This window comes from Procambarus clarkii, chromosome 87 (genome assembly GCF_040958095.1).
Source record: "Procambarus clarkii isolate CNS0578487 chromosome 87, FALCON_Pclarkii_2.0, whole genome shotgun sequence".
Lineage (NCBI taxonomy): Eukaryota > Metazoa > Arthropoda > Malacostraca > Decapoda > Cambaridae > Procambarus > Procambarus clarkii.
Genome location: NC_091236.1, coordinates 5,701,169 through 5,718,932, shown reverse-complemented (window position 1 = coordinate 5,718,932; position 17,764 = coordinate 5,701,169). Strand labels below are relative to the sequence as shown.

General features: G+C 48.4%; 1 protein-coding gene across 1 annotated transcript in view; it reads left to right on the top strand.

Moving 5' to 3' along the window:
* LOC123747000 (N-arachidonyl glycine receptor) overlaps positions 1–13,185 on the top strand; it is a 40,477-nt gene extending 27,292 nt beyond the window's left edge. Inside the window, 8 exon segments of the mRNA XM_069317335.1 lie at positions 2,736–2,820; positions 2,822–2,890; positions 3,602–3,665; positions 3,668–3,772; positions 8,255–8,352; positions 8,354–8,401; positions 10,562–10,639; positions 10,780–13,185. Of these exon segments, the coding sequence (XP_069173436.1) occupies positions 2,736–2,820; positions 2,822–2,890; positions 3,602–3,665; positions 3,668–3,772; positions 8,255–8,352; positions 8,354–8,401; positions 10,562–10,639; positions 10,780–11,013 (781 nt within the window). The 3' untranslated portion in view covers positions 11,014–13,185.
* The last annotated feature ends 4,579 nt before the right edge of the window (positions 13,186–17,764 follow it).

Genomic DNA, 17,764 nt, shown 5'->3' with positions numbered 1-17,764 from the left:
TGTCCCACCCACAAGGTCACCCAAGCCAGTAAGTCATCAAGTCAGAAAGTCATCAAAGCACCAGGTCACGAAACCAGCAGATCACCAAGCAGATCTCCAAACCAGTAGGTCAGCAGGTCAGCAGGTCACCAAGCCAGCACGTCATCAACTCACCAAGCCAGTAAGTCATCAAGCCAGATTCTCACCAAGCCAGTAAGTCATCAAGCAGTAAGTCATCAAGTGACCACGCCAACACACTACCAGTTGAGAACGTTACCAGAGCGTCAGGTCAATAAGGTGACAAGTGAGAGGAGGTGACAGAGTGTAGAGGCGACAGAGTGTAGAGGTCACACCCTCGGTCACACCTGGGAGTACACAGTGTGGCTCACTCATTGATACTCATCTGAATACTTTAAGAGTATTTTTATGGTTGGTAATTAAACATGATCCCCCTCCTGGTGTGAAACTTAATTAAATGATCTGCATATTGACTGTTGAGACTTTTATTTGTTTTAATTAGAGAAGTGGGTCTAAGCTCAACTAATTCTAATTTAACGTTTTCCGATATCCAATTTGTGCTAAAGCGACCATTTGAAATCTTATTGCGTGGAAATGTTGTTCTGGTGTTGAATTGGTCCCCGAATGACGAATTTAATTTGCCAATAATGGCACCAATTCATCTTGGGTATTGTCAAATCGTTGCCACTCAGCTGCTCTCAACCAATCCTTGGTTATTGGTAAAAAACTTGTATATATATTCTGTTTACATAGTTGTGTACAGGAGTGGACGGTTTGTGACTTCTGTTAGCAGGCTGAGAGCTTTCCCTTCCCACAGCTCCTGGTAAGCTTTATCTTGAGATGATTTCGGGGCTTTTTAGTGTCCCCGCGGCCCGGTCCTCGACCAGGCCTCCACCCCCAGGAAGCAGCTCGTGACAGCTAACTAACAACCAGGTACCTATTGTACTGCTAGGTAACAGGGGGCATAGGGTGAGAGAAAACTCTGCCCAGTGTTTCTCGCCGGCGCCCGGGATCGAACCCGGGAACCACAGGATCACAAGTCCAGTGTGCTGTCCGCTCGGCCGACCGGCTCCCCTTAGCCTTAGTAGTGTCCTCCCCGACACACCACCCCGCTAATTGGTTAACAACCTGATACCAAATTACCGCTGGGTAAACAGAGGCGAACAGTTAACAACCATAATGTCCACTTATATTGTAGTTATATGTTGATATAAACTTTACTACAATGTACCTTTCATCTTTCCTGATCTGTTAGATTAAGGACCTCTCCTGAAACGCTATGTGTATTAGTGGCTTTGTAAGAATGGGACAATACCAATATTATGTAATCTCACAAATCCATTGTATTTTCTTGTAAATAAAATTATTATTATTAAAAATTGGCGCCCAGTAAATCCTTCCTGGCCAGGACTCGATCCCGGACTAAGTCGCTCTCAAGGCTCGGGTCGAATGTGCTACCACTGCACCAGAGTAAGCCCGTCCAAATCTTTCCCGTCCAAAGGCTAGTCCAAAAGAGTGTCCACATCCCAGATTCATTGTCTGTCAAATCCTAAATTGTCTGCTTTGTGATTCTCCTTGTTCCGCTGAAGGACTTGCTTGTACAGTACAGCAGAGTACAACAGCTAGTCACTATCATTAACTAGTCAAGTCAAATCAGCTAGTCAAATCATTAACACTTCCCAGTTGACTGTGCAACTAGCTGACCCTTCCCAGTTGACTGTGCAACAAGCTGACCCTTCCCAGTTGACTGTGCAACAAGCTGACCCTTCCCAGTTGACTGTGCAACAAGCTGACCCTTCCCAGTTGACTGTGCAACTAGCTGACCCTTCCCAGTTGACTGTGCAACTAGCTGACCCTTCCCAGTTGACTGTGCAACAAGCTGACCCTTCCCAGTTGACTGTGCAACAAGCTGACCCTTCCCAGTTGACTGTGCAACTAGCTGACCCTTCCCAGTTGACTGTGCAACAAGCTGACCCTTCCCAGTTGACTGTGCAACAAGCTGACCCTTCCCAGTTGACTGTGCAACAAGCTGACCCTTCCCAGTTGACTGTGCAACTAGCTGACCCTTCCCAGTTGACTGTGCAACTAGCTGACCCTTCCCAGTTGACTGTGCAACAAGCTGACCCTTCCCAGTTGACTGTGCAACTAGCTGACCCTTCCCAGTTGACTGTGCAACAAGCTGACCCTTCCCAGTTGACTGTGCAACTAGCTGACCCTTCCCAGTTGACTGTGCAACAAGCTGACCCTTCCCAGGTGACTGTGCAACTAGCTGACCCTTCCCAGGTGACTGTGCAACTAGCTGACCCTTCCCAGGTGACTGTACAAGCAGCTGACTCATCCCAGTTGACTGTGCAAGCAGCTGAACCTTCCCAGTTGACTGTGCAAGCAGCAGAACCTTCCCAGTTGACTGTGCAACTAGCTAACCCATCCCAGTTGACTGTGCAAGCAGCAGAAGCTTCCCAGTTGACTGTGCAACTAGCTAACCCATCCCAGTTGACTGTGCAAGCAGCAGAACCTTCCCAGTTGACTGTGCAACTACCTAACCCATCCCAGTTGACTGTGCAAGCAGCAGAAGCTTCCCAGTTGACTGTGCAACTAGCTAACCCATCCCAGTTGACGTGCAAGCAGCAGAACCTTCCCAGTTGACTGTGCAACTAGCTAACCCAGCCCAGTTGACTGTGCAAGCAGCAGAAGCTTCCCAGTTGAGGTTGAGTGACGCTGGGGGTGTCCACCGACAGATACGTGAAGTTCGCCTCGCCGCACGAGCACACGCTGACCTTCTCGCTGATCAACCTGACCGTGGTGCTGTGCGGCGTCCTGGTTCCTCCTCCTCATCGAGGTCTCTGGCCCCATCTATGGCTGGGCCGAGTATGGCTACGTCTCAGGTAGGTGGGTGTTCCTCCTCCTCCTCACCGCTCTTACAGGTGTGTGTGTCTGAGTCGTTAATGGTTTCTTCTCAGGTGTCTCTGCGGCTCGTTATGGGATGGCTTTTGTAGGTGTGAGGTGTGACAAGCTTGTTAAGGGTGTGTGGTGGCACCTGCACCGGGCTGGTGGCACGTGGTGTATAGTGGTGGAGGCTTATTAGAGTGTTCCAGTTGTGTGTGTGTGTGTGTGTGTGTGTGTGTGTGTGTGTGTGTGTGTGTGTGTGTGTGTGTGTGTGTGTGTGTGTGTGTGTGTGTGTGTGTGTGTGTGTTCTCGTGTACGTACCTGCTTATGATACCTCTGTACAGTTATCATGAACTGTCTGCAACGTCTATGTTAACTTTATAAACCCTGTCCCCTGTGTGTCACCGACCCTGTCCCCTGTGTGTCACCGACCCTGTCCCCTGTGTGTCACCGACCCTGTCCCCCTGTGTGTCACCGAACCCAGTCCCCTGTGTGTCACCGACCCTGTCCTCTGTGGTCACTGACCCTGTCCTCTGTGTGTCACCGACCCTGTCCCCTGTGTGTCACTGACCCTTGTCCCCTGCGTGTCTCTGTAAGACTGTGCCACCCCAGTGTTTATCTTTTCAAGACTCCCCCCTTCCCAGCAACACCCCCCCCCCCCCCCGCATCTTGTGTATCACCCCGTCTAACCTGTGTGCTCTACCCTGTGATCCAACAGGACTGTGGGGTATGCGTGCTGGACCCCGTGTCGACGCACATTCTGACCTACACAGTGATCCAGACGCGTGCTACGTTAGCCTGCCGGTGCTGATCACGTGTGTGTGCCGCCCTCTGCATCCTGCACCGGTGTTTGCACCGACCCCGGCCCCCTCACTCAGGGGCTCCCATGGTAACGTCAGCACAGTGGTGGCTCGGGTGACAAGGGTGTCCAGAATAGGGTTACTTTCAGGAGGAAGTGGTAACATGTGTAACTCTCTCACGTACCTGTCGTGAAGCATATGTAGCCTCCAGGAGGGCTACTGGTTCCGTGCTCACAGGTACTCCTCAGAGCTAATTGGTGCTCGTCTGAGGTCATTCTTGTGAGTTGGGGGTCACAGATGTGTGTAGTGGGACCCTAGGGACGTACCAGGGGTCACAGATGTGTGTACCGGGACCCTAGAGACGTACCAGGGGTCACAGATGTGTGTAGCGGGACCCTAGAGACGTACCAGGGGTCACAGATGTGTGTACCGGGACCCTAGAGACGTACCAGGGGTCACAGATGTGTGTAGCGGGACCCTAGAGACGTACCAGGGGTCACAGATGTGTGTAGCGGGACCCTAGAGACGTACCAGGGGTCACAGATGTGTGTAGCGGGACCCTAGAGACGTACCAGGGGTCATAGGTTAATACCGGAAGTCCACATCACAGAATATTGCTAGCGGCATGTGATTAACTGGCCGATGTCCAAATAGTTTTGAGGAACTTGTGCAAAGGAGCCTTTCAAGTGTTATATTCAAGGTAAGACCAACTGGAGCTCACTGTCCCCACTTTGGAACCCCAGCCAGGAGGAAGCCCTCAGCCAGTACAGTGTGTTGGCTGTATTGTAAACAAAAGCTCCAACGATATGCAACAAGACTAGGCTCTGAGGTGAAGGGACTGAGCTACGAGGAAGGACTGAGTGATCTAGGACTTCACCATACCGAAAGAGAGGAAGAACAGGGGTGGGGGATGACAACGACATACCATTCTAGACGAAGTTGACAAAGTAGTTCAAAGGCCTTGAAAGGAGCTTAATACACAATTTTAAATTTAAATCTGATACCAAACAGTTATGGGATTAAACACCAAAATGTTTGTAAAGCGGGGCTTGGGAGCTGAGGCTCAACGCTTCCACGGACATGCAGGAGGCGTGCACGTGCGCGCGCGCACACACAAAAGCAACATAAAAATAACAACATAAATCCACGAACACATTACAGGTGATGTTGTGATCACGTCTCTCCCCTGACCCCTGAGTCTCTCTCTCCCGCCCTGTGACGCCCTCCCTCGTCACCCGCCCGTCACCCGCCCGGCACCCGCCCGTCACCCGCCCGGCACCCGCCTGACACCCGCCCATCACCCGCAGGAAGCCGTTGGAACACTATAGTGGGCTGATATCTCTTGTGCCAGAGATCGTGGTCGGCCTCCATGAAGTGCGTGTCCCCGAGGGTGAGGCCTGGCTTAGCTTGTGTGGGCGTGCTTGGCCCTACACTTGCCTGGCTCTGTGTCCGTGTGTATGTGGGCGTGGGTCTGTGTATGTGGGCGTAGCTCTGTGTATGTGGGCGTGGCTCTGTGTATGTGGGCGTAGCTCTGTGTATGTGGGCGTGGCTCTGTGTATGTGGGCGTGGCTCGACGTTACTGAGGGTGTAAAGAGGTCCTACACAGTACACTCTTCCAGCGACGGTCTTCCTAACCTACTCCAGGGTAAAGACCTGGATTACGGAGTCCTGGAGAGTTACACGGCATATATTACGGTGAGTCAATGTGTCTGCACCCGAATATTATTGGTGGTCATTATCCCACGGCAGTTATGGTGCAACTGGCAATTATGTTAATGGAATTGTGGCAGAGGAGCAATAAAGGACTAGGAACGAGAGAGAGAGAGAGAGAGAAGAGCACAACACATTAAAGTGCCAAGGTGTTCCAGGTGCATGATAATGGTGGTCATTAGCGAGGGTGCCGCCAGGCAGGAGACCCGAGCCAGACCCGAGAGGAAGGCGGCTGCCTTGTACCACACTCACGGGAGTTCCTCACCACCACGACGATGGACCCCAGGACGGACGGACCCCAATGGACCCCAGGTCACTTGTCAAAGACCCATGGGAGGAGGAAGAGAGAAGAAAGAAGAGAGAAGAAAGAAAAAGCAGATAAGACCAAGCTGAGTGAGACACAATGCCTAGTGTCCCTTGCTGGCATCAGCATCATTGCATGGAGCGTATTTGCAAGACAGGATCGTTTGCCTTAACTGGCCGTCGCTCCGGCAAGCATGTCGCTCTGTTGAGTGATTCCTCCTGTGTCGTGCAGACTTGATTAGTCTGTCAAAAGTGACTCTGAAGGAGGCGTGCTGGAACAACAGGGAGGCCAAAAATAGGATGGGATTTCTACAGTGCCAACTATATGGAGGTTTTGAAACTTGTAGTCCCTATAGCTGTGAAGAACCCCAATGTACGTCTCTCATGGTGACTGACGTAGGGCCAATTACAGATCGGCTGGGACAACCGAATTTCACGGTCCTGTGCGCAGTGCCAGAAGTAACGGCTTCCTGGTTGACCGCGACGTTGTTGTACGTTGACGACGGAGAAGCGACGGAGGCAGTTGTGTTGAGGAAACGTGTCACAAGATTATCTACAAGACCAAGCAGTAATGTCGCCAGCCAGAGATTCTGGACGTCTGTCTACATATTTCATTTTTAGAGTAGGATGGATTTTTATGTTGTTAAAGTTGTCGCACACAGCTTACTTGCTTTAGCAGTGTAGCAAAAAACTTATTTTGGGGAGAAGGGGAGATGTAACACCGTAAAGGTGTTTTGTATTTAATATATATACATAGTACAGGAGTCACAGACAAGATTTTGAGAGGCGCTAGGTTGGCTGCCCCTAGTAATTAAGAAACTCACACCTATAAGTGTTAATGACCTCAAGTCGACCTGTGGTCAGGTCGTGTGATCTGACCTGGCATCTGCTAATCTGATAATTGTAGCCTGATAGCCGGGTTTGTCCTTCAAACAAGCCGCCGTAAGGTGTGGCTCGGAAAAGGGCCTGGGCTATCCACTTGTGGGCGGAGGTAGCTAGTTGGTCCCCAATAAATACCCAGAGTACTGTACACTCAAGAGCAATAGGATAGAGACAGCACAACAGGAGCAGAGCAGAGCAGTGAAGAGCAGCCAGTCAGGCTGTCCGGCTGGGTGGGGACTCTGCCTGTCAACACCCTCCACTCCCTCTCTATCCCAATTAGGCTCAGTCCTCGGTGAGTTGAACGTTAAGGTGACTTAGTCGTGTTTACTAGTGTTGGGTGATGATCAGGGGTAGATGGACTGTAGTGGTCTCGAATTCTTGTGTAATGACTCACGTTGTATAGTAATGCTGACAGAGTGAACCTTCAGTTCGAGTGCTTGAATGATGCTACTTATCATTGCTTAAATATATGTTGATTAACTTGTTTAAATTGTCTTTAATTTGGTTCCCTAGATCTTTGTGAGTTGAGGCGAGAAAGCCTCTGAGTTTACTTATTACATATGCGTACCTGGTTAGAGTGGTACATGAAACAAGATTATGATACAGATGAAACATGATATTAATGACATTTGTTAACAGCTTAAAAGTACAGAAAAGTTCCATTCCTTGTCGTGTATGTAATGAACTAGAATGGATTGGTGGCAGCAATTTCTACTTCTACTTCTCTACCCTTCTACCTCTACCCTACTCCTTCTCCTCTCCCTCCGCCTCTCTCCCACTTTCCCTTTCACCTGACGACACTCCTTACTCCTCCACTCCTCCCTACTTCCCTTACCCCAAACCCTCACTAATTACGTCATTATGCATTTCTTTCCTTTCGTTTCTCTTATATGTTCGTGGCAGTGAAATGTTCAAAGTGTTCTCTAGAGTTGCGGGTAGCTGATCAAGGTACAATACCTTGTGGGTGTAGCACCCTAGGTAATCAAAATACCAGGGTTACAAAGTGTTCAACTAGAAGAGGTTGCAGTAGGAACTCTGGGAGAATCCTAGAATATTTAACTGGGGGCGGAATGGACAAAAAAAAAAGAGTTACTTCCCCCTCCCGCCGTTACAATGCCACACGTCAGCCTCTCCACTAAACCACCTCTCCACACACTAAACCACCTCTCCACACACTAAACCACCTCTCCACACACTAAGCCACCTCTCCACACACTAAACCACCTCTCCACACACTAAACCACCTCTCCACACTAAGCCACCTCTCCACACACTAAGCCACCTCTCCACACACTAAGCCACCTCTCCACACACTAAACCACCTCTCCACACACTAAGCCACCTCTCCACACACTAAGCCACCTCTCCACACTAAGCCACCTCTCCACACACTAAGCCACCTCTCCACACACTAAGCCACCTCTCCACACTAAGCCACCTCTCCACACACTAAGCCACCTCTCCACACACTAAGCCACCTCTCCACACTAAGCCACCTCTCCACACACTAAGCCACCTCTCCACACACTAAACCACCTCTCCACACTAAGCCACCTCTCCACACACTAAGCCACCTCTCCACACACTAAACCACCTCTCCACACTAAGCCACCTCTCCACACACTAAGCCACCTACAAACCACACTAAGCCACCTCTCCACACAAACCACACTAAGCCACCTCTCTGCTGCAGGTGCTCAAATCTGGCGCGGGAATGAGCGTGTTGTGCGGAGCCATGCTGCTGTGTGCACTGCTCATGCTGCCCTACCACGTGGCTGCTCATGCTCCAGGCCTCCCAGCGCCAGATTCCAGTGTGGTCCAAGGTCAGTGGTCCAGCGTGGTCCAGTGTGAGGTGCTCTTTCACCTCACACATAATTAAGACGTGTCAGCATACATCCTCAGCCATAAACACAGTTTGAGAGATCACAAGCATCTCACCAACAACCAATTAATGCCAATTGTTGGGGAATATCCTTGAAGCAGTTAATTGGCACCACCACTCACCCACAGCTTGTCTACCTCAGTATTGAACCGTCACAATTTGGCTTTAATAAAGATTACTTTATTTATCACGTTGGTTGTGGAGAGGTGACGCCCGTTACGGTACAGTATGGTGACGACCGTTACGGTACAGTGTTGTGACGCCCGTTACGGTACAGTATGGTGACGACCGTTACGGTACAGTGTTGTGACGCCCGTTACGGTACAGTATGGTGACGCTTGTTACTGTACAGTATTGTGACGCCGTTACGGTACAGTATTGTGACGCCCGTTACGGTACAGTATTGTGACGCCCGTTACGGTACAGTATGGTGACGCTTGTTACGGTACAGTATTGTGACGCCGTTACGGTACAGTGTTGTGACGCCCGTTACGGTACAGTGTTGTGACGCTCGTTACGGTACAGTATTGTGACGCCCGTTACGGTACAGTGTTGTGACGCCCGTTACGGTACAGTATTGTGACGCTCGTTACGGTACAGTATGGTGACGCTCGTTACGGTACAGTATTGTGACGCCCGTTACGGTACAGTATGGTGACGCCCGTTACGGTACAGTATTGTGACGCCCGTTACGGTACAGTATTGTGACGCCCGTTACGGTTCAGTATGGTGACGCCCGTTACGGTTCAGTATGGTGACGCGACTTTAAGGGGCCGGATTACATTAAATTAAAAGTTGTTCAATTTCAATCAAACTTTTTTTTACTTGTTGTATATAAAAAGTGTTGCAACTGTGCTAGGTTTCAGGGTCGCAGCCTAAAAAGAAAGGGAGGATTATTTTTTCAACGAATTTTACACATTTTCAATAATTCATTACAACCGCAAGTTTCAAATGAAATCATTTCTATGATACTCATCAACCACATTGGCATGTTATAAAGGATTTGTGTAAAAAGTATTATCCAAAATATGTTTAGTTTTACTAATACAAAGTCAAAGTTTCCCCCTAAATTTATGCCAATATATCATGTTTGGAAATATATATAAAATCAATAAATGAACTTAGGAATAAAGTGTTTTATAGAGATTGTTCACTCTACATATAATGTGTAAATTCCATGTAAATTGAAAACAAATGAAAGAGTAGTGTCAATTTTATGTTACTTGACAATGAATGAAGTCAAAGATCCTGCCACCTGTGGTTGAGGTTGACATCAACCAATTTCCTCCAAACTTTGCACCCTTACAGATAGACTTACGTTCTCTAAGGTGTACAAGTTTCGTGCAAATCGCCCGATAAAAAATAAAAAGAACAAAATTCGAGAACAAAATCAATTTTTTTTGCATAAAATTAAATATTAAAATATTATATTATATGCTATTGTGATAGCTTAGAGTCATAGACATGATTACAGTTGACAATGGTGTTTGATGTTAATTTTTTATCATTTTGGAAAATTTTTGACACATAATTAAATATTTTTTCTACCTTCCTATTTATGCTTCGATGCTAAGACTTGGACCAGATGAACCCAATTTCATATAAACTAGTCAAAAACGTTTGATTGAAATCGAACCAGTTTTCATTTATTGCATATTTTCGTAATACGGCACCTTAATTAATTAAAAATATAACATTGGGGCTGTACTATGGGATCGAACTAACATCCCTAGACCTATCAGGGACACGAGCTACCGACTGAACCATGATGGGCTCCATAGTATCTCAGCCAGAAGTAACTTGACTCATCTGGAATATGGAGTCGCTTGCTCAGGTCCTCAACGATGTAAACAAATTAAAATTATTACCCAGAGAGAGCAAGTGAGAGTGATAAAGTGAGCGAGAGTGTGAAGGAGAGGGAAGTAATTATCATAATATGAGTGGGAGAGTGAGAGTGGGAGAGTGAGAGTGAGAGAGAGTGAGAGTGAGAGAGTGACCAACTATGCCAGAGACACAGGACAAGGTGGCCGCGTGCTGTGACCTTGACGTGACCTGTGTGCTCCTCCGTGCACTAAGAACCCCCCTGCTCTCTGTCCCTCAGGTGGTGGCTTACTGGCTCAAGATCACAGCCCTCACCTGTGTCTACCCCGGGCTCCTCTTGTCTGCCGCCCCCTCAGAGGTAAGACCCACCTCTACACACCTGCCTCTACCCCCCTCACACCTGTCAAAGCAGCAGCATATATACAATGCTTACATTAAACCAGCTGTATTCCTTTATACCCAACACGACACCGTAGTGACCAGGTGTGTCCTCTGCAGGTGTGGCCGGCGGTGGTGGCACTCCGGCGGTGCTGGGCGTGGCGGTGCCTGCGTCAGGACGACCCAGGACTCCACCTCTCCAGCCTCGACCTCGGGGCAGGCGCTGACGACTCCCTCAGGAAGGGTCGAAGGATCTCCCGGTCCTCCCACGCCACCGACACCACCTTCCTCTCCTCTCCCGCCCACTCTGCCAGGGACGCCGCCACACCTCCACCCTCCCTCACCAGGGTGTGATGGTGGCGTCACTCCCTCACCAGGGTGTGATGGCGGCGTCACTCCCTCACCAGGGTGTGATGGTGGCGTCACTCCCTCACCAGGGTGTGATGGTGGCGTCACTCCCTCACCAGGGTGTGATGGCGGCGTCACTCCCTCACCAGGGTGTGATGGCGGCGTCACTCCCTCACCAGGGTGTGATGGTGGCGTCACTCCCTCACCAGGGTGTGATGGTGGCGTCACTCCCTCACCAGGGTGTGATGGTGGCGTCACTCCCTCACCAGGGTGTGATGGTGGCGTCACTCCCTCACCAGGGTGTGAGGGACGGTATAGCAAGAACTCTCTCACTACCACATATCGTCTCGCACAAAAGAAATATAGTTTTCTGAGTGTTACCCACTGAGCAACGCGGGAATATGGAGGCTGGGCATATTACAGATGAGAGGAACGAGGCACCGCCACTCCCTGAGAGGAGTATCGGTGAGGTGTTCGCCGCCGTGGTGAGTGGTGGTGTGAGGTGGGTGGTGAGGTAGGCAGGTACACACATTCATGAACATTAAGTGAGTCAAGAGGCTTGCGTAGGCCGTAAAAATGAGGTACACAGGTGCCTCGTCCGCTTACATACCTCAGGGCTGGTTCATGAATCAGCTAGGCAAGTACCTGCCAACATTACATCTTCCCTGAGTGATGGCGGCGTGCACAAACCCCTGATGAGCTACGAAGCACCAAGGGCTGTGTATAACAACAATAACATCTGAGTGGCAAGTTTCCAGGCTCGTAAACTGCTTAATACATGTCGACAAATCCGCCAAACATCGAGGAAAGATGTACAGGTTTCGTAAGCGATTGAGCAAAGGTTTGTTGAATCCTGGCCGTGAGTGAGAGTACACTCTCTCCCAAGTCCTCCCATTACCAGCCAGGGTTCGTCAACCGTTTACACAACCCCAAACAAAACCTCTACATATTTCCTTAATCACGGAGGCTTTGTTTACATTTATTAAGCAGTTTGCGAGCTTGGAAACTTCACAACCCAAGGTTGTTATTGTTATAAACAACCTCGCAGCGCTTCAGAGCTCGTAAACTGTTTAATAAGTGTAAATAAAGCTACCATGTTTGTTGTTGTTGTTGCTAGGCGCTGAGCAGCAGGTGACACAACCTGCTGCTCAGCCGTCTATTCTTTCCTCACTCTCCTAAGTAAGGAGGAGGTAGGCTGGGGCCCAGATTCACGAAAGCACTTACGCAAGTACTTACGAACGTGTACATCTTTCCTCAATCTTTGGCGGCTTTGGTTACATTTATTAAACAGTTTACAAGCATGAAAACTTCCCATTCAACTGTTGTTATTGTTATAAACAGCCTCCTGGTGCTTCGGAGCTCATTAACTGTTTAATAATTGGAAACAAAGCCGCCAAAGATTGAGAAAAGATGTACAGGTTCGTAAATGTTTGCGTAAGTGCTTTCGTGAATCTGGCTCCTGGTCTCCCGGGCACACCTGACTGTACGGCTGGTTGCCCGGGTACTGCGGCCCGGCCACCAGAAGGTGGAGGTGGACCCGCTCAAGCAGAGACAACATTGAGCGAGGAAGGTGTGGGCGTGACAAGCCTGCAGGCACCCGAGGAACTCATCAATATAACATCTGCAACATGTGTGAGGTTGGCAAGTGTCAAACTTGTTTTCAGGCACATAGAGAGGCCTTCAGAACATTATATGCAATCTATGTAAGACCAGCATTTAAACATGCAGCCCCGGGTGAGGAGTCCCCACCTCACAATACACAAAATATAACTAGATAAAGGGCCGAAATATGTACTTGACTGGATGTGTGTGACCTTGGCATCATTACACACATCAAAGATCACTGTTGAGGTTCACTGTTAATTAATGCTGGGTTTCGAAAACAATTAACGAACCTTGCTATGTAAAGTCATTCCCGATTGAAAATGGCAAAAATCGGATTGGCAAATTACTCGTGTCGTTGGCCAATTACAAGCTAGCAATCATGACGTCAGAGGCATTGTGGGCGTGTTATTGGTCAATAATGACTCCTTTCATGTTATTCCTAACCCCGCTGTAGCAGACAATTAGAAGCTTAAGCTTAAAACTGTAAATTGATATGTTGACATTGTGTGGATGTTACAGCAGGTGTTCTGAGTGTACCAAGCCACCATGATCATTAAAGTGTTACTTTAATTACCCGAGTGTTTCGCACCCCCCGCCCGAGCGTGTGCCCTCGCCTCGAACACCAACCCGTCCTCAGACCAGTCTGTAAACAGTCTTTCATTCGTAAACAGTGGGTTTGGCGGGTGGAGTAACAGCATTTGCCTTGTGTTCATGAGGCCGGGCTGCAGGAGGGCGTGTGAGGATCCTCTGGGCATGAGGCTGGCTGGTTATTAGGACCGCTGCTCCACCACTGCCAAGGTAAGGTGAGGCGAGGTTATTATGAGAGAAAACACGAGTTCAGTATAGCTGTATAACTCATGAAAGGAATATGAGGACTGAGTGAAGGAATGGTGGTCAACCACCTGAACCATCAACCTTGAGGTTCGCAAGCTACAACTACACTGTTTTCTGTACAGTTAAGTCATTGTGGGGGATTGTACAGTTTTATTGAAAACTATAATGTGTGTTAGCTATACATTTACAATAACTTTGGCTCGTTGAAGTGACAGTGTTTGTCATCACCATTGTGTGTTGTCATCACCAGTGTTGTCATCACCAGTGTTGTTGTCATCACCAGTGTTGTCATCACCAGTGTTGTCATCACCATTGTGTGTTGTCATCACCAGTGTGTTGTCATCACCATTGTGTGTTGTCATCACCAGTGTGTTGTCATCACCAGTGTTGTCATCATCACCAGTGTGTCGTCATCACCAGTGTTGTAATCACCAGTGTGTCGTCATCACCAGTGTTGTCATCACCAGTGTGTTGTCATCACCAGTGTGTTGTCATCACCAGTGTTGTCATCACCAGTGTTGTCATCACCAGTGTTGTCATCACCAGTGTTGTCATCACCAGTGTGTTGTCATCACCAGTGTGTTGTCATCACCAGTGTTGTCATCAGTGAACACGGGTGTCGGGTGCACAGTGAACACGGTGTCGGTGCACAGTGAACACGGGTATCGGTGCACAGTGAACACGGGTGTCGGTGCACAGTGAACACGGGTGTCGGTGCACAGTGAACACGGGTGTCGGTGCACAGTGAACACGGGTGTCGGTGCACAGTGAACACGGGTGTCGGTGCACAGTGAACACGGGTGTCGGTGCACAGTGAACACGGGTGTCGGTGCACAGTGAACACGGGTGTCGGTGCACAGTGAACACGGGTGTCGGTGCACAGTGAACACGGGTGTCGGTGCACAGTGAACACGGGTGTCGGTGCACAGTGAACACGGGTGTCGGTGCACAGTGAACACGGGTGTCGGTGCACAGTGAACACGGGTGTCGGTGCACAGTGAACACGGGTGTCGGTGCACAGTGAACACGGGTGTCGGTGCACAGTGAACACGGGTGTTGGTGCACAGTGAACATGGGTGTCGGTGCACAGTGAACACGGGTGTCGGTGCACAGTGAACACGGGTGTCGGTGCACAGTGAACACGGGTGTTGGTGCACAGTGAACACGGGTGTCGGTGCACAGTGAACATGGGTGTAGGTGCACAGTGAACACGGATGTCGGTGCACAGTCGTACTGTAAGGAGTGTCTCAGCTACCTTTGTAAAATGTTTAAAGTACCTAACTAATATGTTAGTGCCTGAACCATCAAATTACCTCTTTAAGAATGTCTAATCCTCCTGACTCCCCTATAAAGAGTGCCTGAAGCCACAGACTCCTGGCAGAAAGTGTACTATGATAAATTGCCGAGATTGTGTTGATCCCAAAACTGTTTTTTTTAGTGTTCATAAATAATCAAAATACGTTTGCAGCAGCAGGCTTTGTAGGCGTCGACAGTAAGGCTCCCAACCACTCCAGCTCACGTGACAAGATCAGTCTAAATGCAAATCCGATGTTTCAGGTTTATCACATTAGCACTGTGTAATGCCCCAGTTAGCAACACAATGGCCACGCCAGCAGCCTTGGAGCTGGCTAACGTAATCACCCAACATGAGCTGTTGATTAACAAAAGGTGGTCGTATCTTGGTACATATATTGTGCGAGTCTGACGTGCGTGTTTGTTCTGCATATTGTGAAGGAGGTTATGTGTGCTCTACATTGGCATGGGTTCCGTATGTGTAATTCACACATGGGAAGTGGATTATGACTTCGTTCCGCATTATGTGAGGTGAGTACGTACACACACGCGCAAGCACACACACACACACACACACACACACACACACACACACACACACACACACTGGACAATGTGGTCGTGTACTGGAATATCTCCCATCTCCACTTCCACCCCCCCCCCCCCCCCAGGCAAAATTATCAAGTTATAAACTCAGGAAGGCTTCTAATCTTGAGAGCCGCAGCTGTATTATCATAGCCATCCAAAACCATTTAAATAAACCAAACAAGTTAATGCTGTTGTATATCCCTGCCTTAGAGAAGGGACTGGGAGACTGTCAACCTCACATAATGATAACAACCTCACAAAGGGCTATAATGATCTCACACTTTAAGAATGTACTCCCGTATATTATCAAGGCGGCAGGAGACAGAGAAAGACAGAGAAAGACAGAGAAAGACAGAGAGACAGAGAGAGAGAGAGAGAGAGAGAGAGAGAGAGAGAGAGAGAGAGAGAGAGCGAGAGAACGAGCGAGAGAGAGAGCGAGAGAGAGAGCGAGAGCGAGAGAGAGAGAGAGAGAGCACTGTAAATGTGGCTTCCTACCAGCCATGGCACATAATTTCCAATCGTATCTTTGCGGGAATTAAACGGAATTAGAGTTGGATTAGCATGAGAACTGAACTTGAGTGGCGTCGCAATATGAGGAGGAAGGCAGGAGCCGGAGACACCCACCATGCCTTCCCCTTGACGACTGAGTCAACCTTGTAATTACCTCTCGCCATGAGTGCCTCCGGCGAGTACTAGATTAATCCCAAGCGACATCTGATTCCCAGATTGGCTCTGGGTGTTTCGGAATGGTGTCGTCGTGCATAGCAGTAGTATAATAGATGGAATAGTTGGTGCAAATTGCGCTGTCCCAGGTCTGTGACATATTGATAAAGTTCTCAATATAATACTGCCCTCAGGTTATTCATAGGCAACCCAAGATGACACTCTGTCTTTAAGAGCGCATGCTTTAGTTAACTCACCAGTTCTGTCTTGCATTGGGACTCTAATGTGGAATGAGATCAATAGGAGATAAACGCTGTTTTCATCATTGTTTATTATATTATATCTGTGCCTTGCTTCAGGCACAAGCACGTCTCACTTATGTCTTAAGGCGTTGAGTGCATTTAACGGGTCAACTTTGGATACACATTTGTTTGAGTGCGAGGAGTATGGCAAACAATTATGTGTGAAGAGTGGAGGTCCAGTTATTTATACGAGCTCCCCACTGAGAATAGAAACCATCTCCCACTGCCACGCCACCTGCAGCTTCTGGGGGCACCAGTGGACTGGTGTAGGGAACCATCAGTGTACATAGTTGGCAGAGTGATCACTCTATAATCTGAGCATTATTCTGGCCGAAGTCATTGTATTTTGCCTCAAGTCGAAGCGTGGATTGTTCTTCAGTCTTCTTGGTTGGGAAGGGAAGGATAGTAATTTGGAAATGAGGATCCCCGATGGTGCAGCGAAGTGCCATAGTTGACTCTCAGTCAACTATACAGGCTGAGCTCAGGAACCTGATAGACGCTGAGTTCTGCTGCAGATTTTGTAGTTCATTTTGAGGAACGCTGACCGCCGATAAAGCAGGCTCGGAGGGCGTCTGTGCACAGGTTAACTAAGCATCTTTATTGAAATATAAGAGATTGCAGCACAGAGCGAAGTGCTGTGCTGCAATCTCTCTCTCTCTCTCTCTCTCTCTCTCTCTCTCTCTCTCTCTCTCTCTCTCTCTCTCTCTATATATATATATATATATATATATATATATATATATATATATATATAATATATATAACTGAAAACTCACACCCCAGAAGTGACTCGAACCCATACTCCCAGAAGCAACGCAACTGGTATGTACAAGACGCCTTAATCCACTTGACCATCACGACCGGACATAATGAGGTGATAGCCGAGGCTATTTGAACCACCCCACCGCCGGCACTCGGATAGTAATCTTGGGCATAGCATTTTACCAAATCACCTCATTCTTTGGGGCACACGTGAGGAACACAAATGCGTCTTGTACATACCAGTTGCGTTGCTTCTGGGAGTATGGGTTCGAGTTCAATAAAACGCATTTGTGTTCCTCACGTGTGCCCCAAAGAATGAGGTGATTTGGTAAAATGCTATGCCCAAGATTACTATCCGAGTGCCGGCGGTGGGGTGGTTCAAATAGCCTCGGCTATCACCTCATTATGTCCGGTCGTGATGGTCAAGTGGATTAAGGCGTCTTGTACATACCAGTTGCGTTGCTTCTGGGAGTATGGGTTCGAGTCACTTCTGGGGTGTGAGTTTTCAGTTGCATATTATCCTGGGGACCATTCAGGCTTGTTCGCATATAATATATATATATATTCTCTCTTATTTTTTGTTTCTTACTTTCTTTATCTTATTATTATTATTATTATTATTATTATTTATCACTGTAGAAATACATATCAACAAAACCACGAAGCCGCCAGGTACACTTACAGTTAGAGTAAAAAATAATATGAATGTA